This window comes from Tenrec ecaudatus, chromosome 8 (genome assembly GCF_050624435.1).
Source record: "Tenrec ecaudatus isolate mTenEca1 chromosome 8, mTenEca1.hap1, whole genome shotgun sequence".
Classification (NCBI taxonomy): Eukaryota; Metazoa; Chordata; class Mammalia; order Afrosoricida; family Tenrecidae; genus Tenrec; species Tenrec ecaudatus.
In genome coordinates this window covers 44,796,091-44,808,238 of record NC_134537.1, presented here as the reverse complement: position 1 = coordinate 44,808,238, position 12,148 = coordinate 44,796,091, and the positions used below count along the sequence as shown (strand labels likewise).

Genomic DNA, 12,148 nt, shown 5'->3' with positions numbered 1-12,148 from the left:
ACTACATCGCACCCTGACTGACTCATCTCCTCCCCTAAGCCCCTCTGTGAGGGGATCTCCAGTGGCCGACAAATGGGCTTTGGGTCTCCACTCTGCACTTCCCCCTTCATTCACTACGGTATTTTTTTTTGATGATATCTTATACCTGGTCCCTTTGGCACCTCGTGATCGCACAGGCGGGTGTGCTTCTTCCACGTGGGCTTTGTTGCTTTTGAGCTAGATAGCCGCTTGTTTATCTTCAAGCCTTTAAGACCCCAGACACTATCTCTTTTGATAGCCGGGCACCATCAGCTTTCTTTACCACATTTACTTGTTCACCTGCTTTGGCTTCATCAGTTTACTGGACATTTTAATAGATGTGTGTTTCCTCCCATCTACACCTAATCACTCACCTGGCCATCACACTTCTCAATGCCATCTTTCCTCCATGTTCCTACTGCTGCTACCAATGCTGCCTTAGAACTACGCCACAGGGTCCCATGCTTGGGAATGCCCTGTTTTAACTTGCCTCAACCTTACTGTCCCGAGGGAAGATCCATCCTTCCTGCTGCCCTCTAGCCCGTGTTTTAGCTCCACCCGAACCCAAACCCACTGCCGTCAATTCTGACTCAGAGCCACCCAGCGGGACAGAGTAGAACTGCCCCATAGGCTTCCCAACCCTGTACATCTTTATGGGACAGGCTGCCACATCTTTCTTCTGTGGAGCAGCCACTGGGCTTAAACTGGTGACCTTATGGTTAGTAGTCAAGCACTTTCACTACTGTGCTAGGAGGGCTCCAGGAAATCCCTGCAACAAGCCTCTTTCCCAGGTCAGGCTGCACCCCTGATGTGTATGCTCCCTACACTCAGTGGGGGACAAGGGGACAGCTATTTGGGAGGGGCAATAGGAGCTAAGGGGGGTGAATTTTTACCTCCACACATACTTGAATTCCTTGACATGTAGGCCAGAGCCAGGGACCCGAGGAGAATATTTATACTCTTGTCACAGAACATTTGAACATTTGGGATGTTCCTAATGATGACCTTATGTTTCGTTGCAGACCTAGCCTGTGCAGTTAGGTGACTCGTCAGGGATTCTTGAGGGTTTAGCTTTCTATTTTTATATTCTCATATGTCTATCACAGTGTTGTCCCAGCACACAGTGAATAAATAATACGTATTTGATGAGTGATTTAAATAATGAATGCAGCTTATATTAAACATTTTTAATAAATATAAGATCTCCTTTATTGTCATTGCCATGCTTTATGATTTCTTTTAATGTCAGGAAAGCCAGCAATAGTGTTAAATAGGAAAATTTGATTTATATAAAAAATGAATTTTTACATTTGTATTTTTACAGGTAATTTGATTTGATAACTTGAGATTAATAATAAATGTCAGTGTCGCACAAGCATGAACACATTGGTAGTATGGATTCCCACTGCCATTGGGTTGGGCCAACTCATCGTGACCTCATAGGATAGGGTAGAACCGCGCATGCACATTTCTTTAAAAAAATTTTTTAATGTTAATAAATCATTTTATTGGGGGCTCTTGTAACTCTTATAATAAGCCATACATTGATTGTATCAAGCACATTTGTACATACGTTGCCATCATCATTTCCAAAACATTTTCTTTCTCCTTGAGCCCTTGGTATCAACTCCTCTTTTTCCCCTCCCTCCCCTCTCTCACCAATCATTGATAATTTATCAATTCTTTTTATTTTTATGTTTTACACCATCCACTGTTTCCCTTTACCCACGTTTCTGTTGTTCATCCCCATGGAGGGTGGGGGGATTGTATGTCGATCATTGTGATAGGTTCCTCCTTTCTCGCCCGTCTCCCCTCACCTTCTTCCTACCCTCCGGGTATCACTACTCTCGTGATTGCCCTGAGGGGTTTATCTGTCCTGGATTCCAAGTGTTGAGGTCTCTTACGTGTACTAATGTACATGCTCTGGTCTAGCTGAATTTGTAAGATAGGACTGGGGTCATGATCGTGTGGGGGGAACATTAAAGAACTAGAGGAATGTTGTGTGTTTCGTTGGTGCTGTACTGCACCCTAGCTGGCTCGTCCCCCTGTGAGTTTCTGAGACTGTAAATCTTTATGGGAGTAGAAAGCCCTGTATTTCTCCTGAGGAGCAGCTAGGGATTTAGAACTCTTGACCTTTCGGCTAGCAGCCCAATGAGTAACCACTTTGCCACCAAGGCCTTTGTGTTACATGATAATGACAGCAGTGATTACTAGATTATTAGTGCGCAGTAGGCACTGGAGCAGCAGAGCTTCTGAGCAGTTGTGTTAGGTAGCTGCCAAGTTCTGAGACTTTCTGGGATACAGGTTTGAGAGGGAACAGGGTCCTAAAAGATGCTGGTAAGAGCAGAAAGGGGTTTTCCTGCCAGCCTTCTTGTTGGATTCAGGTAGTCAGCCCCAGGTCCCACTGTGCGACTTTTTACATAAGAAGCATTTCGATATTGAGTAATATTTAAATACCCGCTGATGCTTGTTTGAATTACTGAGGTGGTTTTTCATGACGATATGAGTTTAGGCTGGACCCCTGCATTTAGTGACCTTTAGACTAAGAACCCACCTGGAATGCCCTTTGATACCGACATTGGATCTCCATGACCACCACCATTTCAGCACTGGTATCACATTGCAGCAAAACAACAACAACAAAAAACATCACGATGTTCTGATCTACGATGAGTAAATTGGAGTTAGATGATCCTGAAATCCCTGCAAGCTCACGAGTTCTCAACAGGACATAGAATTGCCCCTCCGTGTTTTCCCAGGCTGTAACCTTTTGGCAAATAGACCGCCTCATCTTTCTCCATTGTGCCCACTAATTGGAAAGTGACCTTGTCATGGTTCCCCTGAGGACACCGCGAAGCCACGGTGAACATTTGAGTCTTAACCTTCCCTCTCCAGAGTTACCAGTCGAGTGGCTTCTTTTTAACACTGTCCGTCCACGTTCTCCTCCCGGTAACGTGTAAGGCAGAATCAAATGTACTCCCGACAACCCTTCTCCTTGTGGAGGAGGTGAGTCTTTCAGGATTGCCCCAATGAAGATGTGGAATAGCCACGCAGGTACCCTTGATGAGCCAGCATGCGCTACCTGACCAGGCCGAGATGGAAACCACGTCCTGGCGTGGTTTCAGCGGTGTCTCCCTGATGCCCTTGCTGTGTGACCCTGGGCTGCACTGGCTTTTGGAGGCATGTTTGGGCTCGGAGATGGTTAAAAGGCTTCCGTCACCCAGAAAATCACTGCCCTCCCTAGTAGGGAGAGACCAAGGGCAAGGTAACTGAGAGGAATTACTGAAACCAGAAATGAAGGCTGAACATGGTAGTGGGACAGGAGGAAAGCGTAAGGAAATAGAGGAAAGGAGTAGGAGGGAAAGGGCATACAGAGAAGCCTAAATACAGACATGTACATATGTGCATATATTTATGATTATGGGGGAAATAGACCTATGTGCATATATTTATAGGTTCAGTAGTAGAGTAGCAGGTGGACATTGGGCCTCCTCGCATGCACTCCCTCAATACAATAGCACCTTGCTCAGCTAAACGGTCATTCCATGATACCCACCTTCCCGACATGATCTCTGAAGACAGACGTGTGCATAGCAAACATGGTGAAGAAAGCTGATGGTGTCCAGTTATCAAAGAGATATAGCGTCTGGGGTCTTAAAGGCTTGAAGCAAACCAGCGGCCATCTAGCTTGGAAGCAACAAAGCCCACAGAGAAGAAGCACACAGACTAAGTGAATAGAAGGTGTTGAAGGGACCAGGTAGCAGACATCAAAGAAAAAAAAACAACCCATCATTGTGTGATCACCTTCCCCACATAAATGCTGAAGACGAATGTGTGCATAAGTAAGTGTGGTGAAGAAGGCTGATGGTGTCCGGCTATTGAGAGATATAGCATCTGGGGACTTAAAAGGCTTGAAAGTAAACCAGCGGCCATCTAGCCGCTCAGAAGCAACAAAGCCCACATGGAAGCAACACACCAACATGGGTGATCATGAAGGACCGAGGGGACCAGGTTTCAAACAACAAAGGCTGGGGGGGGGTGGGGGAATCATATCACCGTGAATGAGGGGAGTGCGTGATGGGGACCCAGTGCCCATCTGTAGACAGCTGGACATCCCTTGCAGAGGGGTAGTGGGGAGAAGAAGAGTCACTCAGGCTTCAGGGTAGCAAACAAAGAAAAAAGAAAGAAAGAAGATCACTGCCCTCCCACCAGAAGATAAAAACAAACACCCTCAGTGTTCTGAATTTAGTGATGCCGATGCCATTTTGCCCTCAAATAATTTCTTCCGCACTTATCAGAGATAGGGCAGACCTGGCTCACATACTTTACATCCCACGCACTTACGCGGCTACCTTTCTGCCCGCCCTTCCCTCAGATGCCCATTGATTATTTCCTTCTGTGCTCAGGAAGTTTGTTTTGAGTGGCTTAAGGGGCCAGCTGTTAAAAGAGAGGTACTCGACTCCCACGTGGTACTTACAAAGCAAGACAAGCGGGGTGCAAGCCATAGTCAGTACCGCGTCTAAGGCAGAGAGCGCAGCTCGATTTGCTTACCTGTCTTGTCTGTGCTTTTGGATTCCTGGCTCCCCCTGCCCCCCCCTTCAAAGCTACCCTTGAATGGGAATGTCTCCAAAGAGGAAAAGGAATTGGGTCAATAAGGAACAGGAGAGAGAGCTAAGTAGAATATTGAGGGAAAGACAGCAGGAGATCAAATGGAATGGAATCTAGAGACTTTCCCCACCAGTCCTTACAACCACAGTCAGAATCAGAATATTCAAAACCAGAGTGGACCGAGCGGTCCTGCGTTTAAACCAGAAACGGGCTGCCGTCAAGTCAGTTCTGCCACAGGGCGACCCCATGCGTGTTGGGGCACCAGCGCTTTTCAGTGACGAAGTGTCAGCAAGCAGATCACCAGCACTGCCTTTCAAGGCACCTCGGGTGGACCTGAACCTCCGACCTTTGGTTAACAGCCAAGCCTGGTAACGTTTGTACCACGCAAGGGCTCACAGATCCTTCGGTTATCGTTCCTGCCCCGAGCAGGTCCTCAGTCACCGTGTGTTGAATTTAAATGAGGCCTCTTCTTCCCAGGTGAGGTCCATAACTGGCTAGTTGCAGGGCTGGGCCAGAACCCAGGCTTCTTGACTCTTCAGCCAGCTACTGTCTGTCAGAAGACTCTCAGACACTGCTTTGTATTTCACACATCTGAGAGCTGGCACAAAGGAGCCTTGAACTGGTGGGCTCAGCGGATTATTCGTAGGGCTGGTGGCATCCGTTTATGAGCAGCCAATTAGTAGAAAGAGGATGGGTTTTGGAGTCAGATGTGGGTCTAAGTCTTTGACTCGTTTGGTATGTGGAACAGATCAGCGGCTTCAGGAAATACTTGGGAGCTGAATAAATGCTAAGAATTATTATATTTGATCTCCCTCACCAACTGTCAGTGCACTGCCCCTTTCAGGTGTGTCGGTTTGTTTACACACACATGCTCATCGCCATGGGTAAATGGCCGTTGGACAGCCGACCTCTGCCTTAGAAACGTGCCTGCTCTGGCTACCGCCCGGCTTTGATCATTTTTTTTCTTTTTACTTCCAGACTAATCCACGCGGGACAGTTGTTCAATGGGTTGGCAGGCCCGACGGTAATGAACGCAGCCCCCTTCCTCTCCACGACGTGGTTTTCTGCAGACGAGCGGGCCACCGCCACGGCCATTGCGTCCATGCTCAGCTATCTGGGCGGGGCGTGTGCCTTTCTCGTCGGACCCCTCATTGTCCCGGCTCCGAACGGGACGGCTCCTCTTCTGGCAGCGGAGAGCAGCAGGGCCCACATCGAAGGCCGCATAGACACCGTGCTGTACACAGGTACTGTGACATCTGTTTGCTTACTGGTGGGATTGGGTTCGACGCCAGTGTTCCCTCTCTGTGGTGGGTGTCAGGCCATTTCACACCGGGTGTTTAAGGGGGCTCCTCTGGATCGCTCCACATGATAGGCTCTATCTGTCACATCAAGTCGAGATCTCCATTTGACACTTGTACCCTTTCTAGGCAGTTATTTGGGTTCAAAGGCTGTCCCTGCGTGACAGGTTATTTCTTAACTTTACTTCTCTTGCTCATTCATTTACAGTTGAGCACTGTATGAACCACTTTCTAGAGTCTTCTCTAGCTAGCTAATCAATCTATGTAATAGCCATCTTGATTAATAGTTTAACAACGCTTGGTCAGCACTGAGCTCATTTCCTCCTTCGCAGCTCCCCCATGATTGTCCGCGTTCTCTGACCTCATTTCCCTAAGTTTAAGTTACAGCTTCTCACCCCCTTCATTGGAGGTTGAGTCTACAAATAGAGGATAGTGACCTTTCCAGAACATTCTCTGAGACCCTTTCTCTCTGTACTTCTGAAGGCAAGTCCTCGCTCGCTCTTATATGACTGTCTCCTCCAGAAGCAAACCAGAAAACCCGTTGCCATCTATCTAGTCAATGCCAACTGGTACCAACCCCGTAGACAGACTTGAACTGCCCCATGGGGTTCACCAGCTGGAAACCTTAAGGAAGCAGATTCCCACAGCTTTCTCCCCCAAAACGGCTGATGGGTGAACCGCCAACTGAGAATGTAGCAGATGAGCGCTTAGTCACTGCGCTCATGAGTCCCCTCTACAATAATGCGGGGGGGGGGGGGTGGTTTATTTTCTGTTTTCTTTCAGATTAACAAAGAATACAGAGGTTGAGAATCCACACACTCCCCACGTGAATGTGTTAACAGTCTTTCTGTTTCTAACTGAACTAAATAAAATTGTCCGCGGTCGAGTGTCTTGTATGAATACTGTACCTTTTTTCCCCTGCACTAATTGGCATAAGAACTTGGACTTGCAAGTGTAAAAACTCTTTGAACAGTGCCTAGACCTCCCAGAAACCTTCCTTTCTCTGTTGAAACCAAACGAAGATGATTTGGATAGTCATTTTGTTTTCTAACATTTAATATTGTACAGTGTTTCAGTTAAATTCTACCCAGTCTCTTGATTTCATATTGTTGGATGCTTTCTTGTTATGTTCTGTTTTCCAATATCACCTATAAACTGGGCCTGACCTGCACTATACATTAGAACAATGACTTACGGTTGGCCAAGCAAGCCCTCTTATCCAGTGCTTACCAGGTTTGTTTGTTTTTTCATCACATTCTTTCTTTCTGAGCACCATTTTTAAGGGCGAGCATCCTGGACTTAGGTTTCACCATCCTGTTTTATGGTAGGTACTGTTGTTTTTAGTGCCGTTCCCTTCGGAGTAACAGTCTACAGTTGCTTCAGTCTTGCCTGTGTCGTACACCGTGGGTATGCCTGGGAGTCAGACTCAGCCGCCCCATAGCGTTTCCTAGGCTGGAAGTCTTTGTGGGAGCAGACCACCAGGCGTGTTCGCCTGCACGTGGTGAGTTCAGACCAACACCACGGCCACCTCTCCAGTGACAGTCATGTGCCACCAGTGTCCCCTTGGTGTACTCTAGTACCCCAATATTCTTGGCTTATATGACTTTTTTGCCTCTGTCCTAGTGGCATTTACCTCTTTGCATCCCAGTCACTGAGCTATCTGAGCCACCATACTATATTTTACTAATCTCTATATCCGTAGGACTTAGTTGCTGCTTCACAAATATGTGTTAGAGAAATAAATACTTGAAATGTGTAGGTTCTTTGTGTTGCGTGGATAGGATTTTACCCTATTAATTTTTCTTTCCTCTTTCAGAATTTGGAGCCGTATGCTTGATTTTTGCTGCAACGTTAGCTTATTTCCCGCCCCGGCCTCCTTTCCCGCCCAGTGTTGCTGCAGCTAGCCAGCGACTGAGTTATCGGCGGAGCTTTTGTAGATTATTAAGGTACCTGTACTTAGTCATTGGATCGTTTGGATGAACACCTTTACCTTTAAGATCATTTCACAATTAAGATACTCTATCATAGTAATTTTTTTTTAAATCCACTTTGATCTTTTATTTCCTGTCTTTTTTTTCTCATTTTATTGGGGCTCTTACAACTCTTAAAACAATCATTTGTATCAAGCATATTTGTATATATGTTACCATTGTTCTTTTCTAGACATTTACTTTCTATTGATCCCTTGGGTTCGGTTTTTCTTTTTTTCCCTTCCCCCACCCTTGTGGCCCCTTGATACATTATAAATTATTATTTTCATATCTTAAACTGACCGCTGTCGGTTTCTGTTGTTCGCCCCTCTAGAGTGGGGTGTGTGGTTATGTGTCGATCACTGTGATCGGTTCCTTCTTCCTCCCCTCCTCTCCCCACCTTCCCCCTACCCCTTTGGTATCAATAGTCCCATTCCTGTTCCTGCATTCCGTATGTCGTGAGCTCTAATCTCTTATCTGGACCTGTGTACCTGCTCCAGTCTAGTCTGAAGTGATAGGCATCACGGGGGTCATGACAGTGGGGGATGAGGGAGTCTCAAGGAACCAGAGGAATATTGTGTGCTTCATGGGTGCTATACTACACCCTGGTTGACTCATCCCTTCCCTGTGACCCTTCTGCGGGGGGTGTCCCATTGTCTACAGATGGGTTTTGGGTCTCTGCTCCAACCCCCCTCGCTCTCCACAATATGGTTTTTTGTTTGTTTTGGGTCTTCTGATGCCTGTTATGTGATCCCGTTGACACCTCATAATCGCACAGGTTGGTGTGCTTCTTCCATGGGGGCTTGTTGATTCTCTGCTAGATGACCACGTATTTAACGTCAAGCCTTTAAGACCCCAGACACTATATCTTTTTTAAAAAATCATTTTATTGGGGGCTCATACAACTCTTATCACAATCCATACATCTACCGATTGTGTCAAGCACATTAGTACATTTGTTGCCATCATTTTCAAAACATTTTCTTTCTACTTGAGCCCTTGGTATCACCTTCTCATTTTTCCCCTCCCTCCCCCACACTTCCTTCTTCATGAACTGTATAATTTACAAATTATTATTATTTTTTCATGCCTTACACTGACAACACTATATCTTTTAATAGCCAGACACCATCCGCTTTCTTCACCACATTTGCTTATGAACCTGTTTTGTCTTTGGTGATTGTGTCGGGAGGGTGAACATCTCAGGCTGCCGATTTGTTAGAACAAAGTGTTCTTGTATTGAGGGAGGGTATGAGCAGAGGCCTGAAGTCCATTTACTACCTCGGGGTATATCATAGTAATTTTTGATTAATGAAATATCTTAGAAGTGTTTCCACTCACGAATCTATCAAAAATTGCCAGAACAAAACCACCTTATAATTTTTGCCTTAGCTACATACCTATATTATTATTTACTTAATATTTTAAAGGAAAATATTTAAATATTTTACTTAAATAATTTTTAAAAGGAACCATATTAAATACTACTTATCCACCGCCATCGAGTCAATTCCAACCATAGTGAGCCTATAGGACAAGGTGCAACTGCCCCTCTGTTTCCAAGACTATAACTCCTTACAGGAGTTGGCCTCGTTTTTCTCCCTCGGAGTGGCTGGTGAGTTCGAACTGCTGACTTTGTGGTTAGCAGCCCAGTGCATAGCCTTCCATTCCAGGGTCAGCAAACCAAGGCTCAAGAGCCATATGTAGTTCTTTGTTACAAACGTGACTCTGAAGTAAAATTGAATATAAAGCTAGAATTTTGTTTTCTGATAATGATGATTTCATTTGTTTATAAATATATTGATGGCTATCGAATAATGTTTGAATCACTTGTTGGGAAGATTTAGAAGTCCAGTGCCAGCTGGCTCTCGAATCATTTTTAAATTGTAAGCAACAAGATTGGCTCTTCTGTTTCCAACCCCTGTACCACACCACCAATAGTACCTGTAGAATCATGGGGTTCACGTGCTTATTTTCCCTGCCATACTAATCATTTTATTTGTACTTCCCAAATGAGTATTACAAGAAACACACTGGTCAATACACAGTTAATAAAATGTTTATTCAGATATCACTTCAAATGATCTTTTATACTACTTGTGAGACCAGACTTAGGAAAAAGCTTACTATCTTATTTTATTGACATAACTTAAATATAGTTTGATTAACTGCTGCCCTTGCTAGCACAAATGCCTTGGTACTCAACTTGATCCTTGGGCTCTCTAGTCTTCTTTATGGGTGTGATTTAAACTTGATCCTTGGGCTCTCTAGTCTTCTTTATGAGTGTGATTTAAACTTGATCCTTGGGCTCTCTAGTCTTCTTTATGGGTGTTGATTTAAACTTGATCCTTGGGCTCTCTAGTCTTCTTTATGGGTGTGATTTAAACTTGATCCTTGGGCTCTCTAGTCTTCTTTATGGGTGTGATTTAAACTTGATCCTTGGGCTCTCTAGTCTTCTTTATGAGTGAGTTTTGAACTTGATCCTTGGGCTCTCTAGTCTTCTTTATGAGTGAGTTTTGAACTTGATCCTTGGGCTCTCTAGTCTTCTTTATGAGTGAGATTTGAACTTGATCCTTGGGCTCTCTAGTCTTCTTTATGAGTGAGATTTGCAACTGGACTAGGAGAACTTGCCTTTTGAATTTTTCCACCTAGTTGTCTTGAATTTTTATTGATCCTCTAGCAATTTCACTAGTTCTTTTTGATCTAATCTTTCTATCCCAGATGGTAAGCTCCTTGTAGTAGTAAACAATGTTTTTGTATTCTCTAGTGTTGTCTCATAGAAATATAATTTGAGCCACATATATAATTTAAACTTTTTTAGTAACCTCAAAATCTATAAAGAAATGAATCATTAATTTTAATGTTTATTCAGTTCAGTACTCTAAAATGTTGTCATTTTAACTTGTAATTAATATTTCAAATTATCAAATGAGATATTTTGCATTCTTTATCCACACAAAAGCTTTGAAATCCAGTGTGTATTTTTTATTTAAAGATTTTCTCCATTCAGATACCAAAATGTCATTGAATACTTGATCTATATTTAGAATTCATAAAATTCACAGTCAAAAAATTATTCTTTGGTCAGTGCCACTCATATTAAACTATTTGAAAGTAGAAATATTTGCAAATTTTCAAAATTTGAATAAAAAGATCTTTGATATTATAAGGTAAGTGTTATATTCTATAGGCAATTCTCTGATGGTTAAAGATCTTTCACTTTTGTAGAATATATATTTTTTAGTCTTTTCGTAATTTTCTGATAACATTTCCATCGCTGAATTAAGAGCAACTGTTGCCATACCTCCATCTCTGAAAATGTTTTTTTTTAATGCATGTCTTCAAGAACCCGAGCCATTTTGTAGCTGACCACCGTTAATACTGTCGTTGGATCCTTCTAAAAATAATTTTAAAGTAGTATATTGAGCATTCTGATTCCAGAAAACTAATTTCTTTGGTAATTTTTTGGATTGTTGAGAGGAAACGTCTTATCAGATCCACCACAGGCACACCTCATGTTATTACACTGCACTTTGCTGTGCTTGGCAGACACCATGCTTTGCACAGAGAAAGGCTTGCGCGGCTCTCCGCTGGCTCCCCTCCCAGCAGCCTGCACTCGCTCCGTGCCTGTCACATGTTCTCATCCTCCCATGTCAAGCTTCCCATGTGTGTGGCTGACTCGCCCGCAGCCAGTGCAGGCGCACTCCATGTGCACTGAGGAGCCGAAGCATGTGTGTGAGCGACACTGCAGCCGTCTGGCCGGACCCGCAACACCACTGAGGTTGCTCTGTGTGTTTGCTGAAAATACCTCCTAATGCTGTGCATGTGGGTATCTTTAGGGATATTTTTACAGTGTTTGTTTTGCTGCAACAAACTGCGGTTGCTGTCCTTTGTGAGAATTAGGACCCACCTTTCTTTCTCCATATGTGATGTCACTGAGAGTCAGAGGCCACTCGAGGGAAACAAGCAGCTGAGGGCTTGACGAGTCACTTAAGGACTTGAAGCTAAGGAGTAACACAGAAAAGTGGTTTTCTCGAGGAAACGCTAATGTAAAATGATCACTCTGACCACAATACACCTTCTTGCTTCTAATTACCTGGACACCAAAATCTTCCTTCTGTCTAAGTGCATTAGCTATCAGGTCTTTCTTGTCCATCCAGAGCCTTTATGCACATCCCTTTCTCAAATATCCCTTTGTCTCTTCCCATCCGTCTCTTTCCAGGATTACCTGCTTCAACCACTCACCTGCGGGCT

The 12,148-nt window shown here is 44.2% G+C and overlaps 1 protein-coding gene across 1 annotated transcript in view; it reads left to right on the top strand.

The window, feature by feature from the left end:
• The window catches only part of SLC49A4 (solute carrier family 49 member 4), a 100,035-nt gene that overhangs the window by 37,380 nt on the left and 50,507 nt on the right, over nt 1-12,148 (top strand). Inside the window, exons 3-4 of the mRNA XM_075556326.1 lie at nt 5,605-5,870; nt 7,741-7,870. Coding sequence (XP_075412441.1) covers nt 5,605-5,870; nt 7,741-7,870 — 396 coding nt within the window. The remainder of the gene's footprint in view (nt 1-5,604; nt 5,871-7,740; nt 7,871-12,148) is intronic.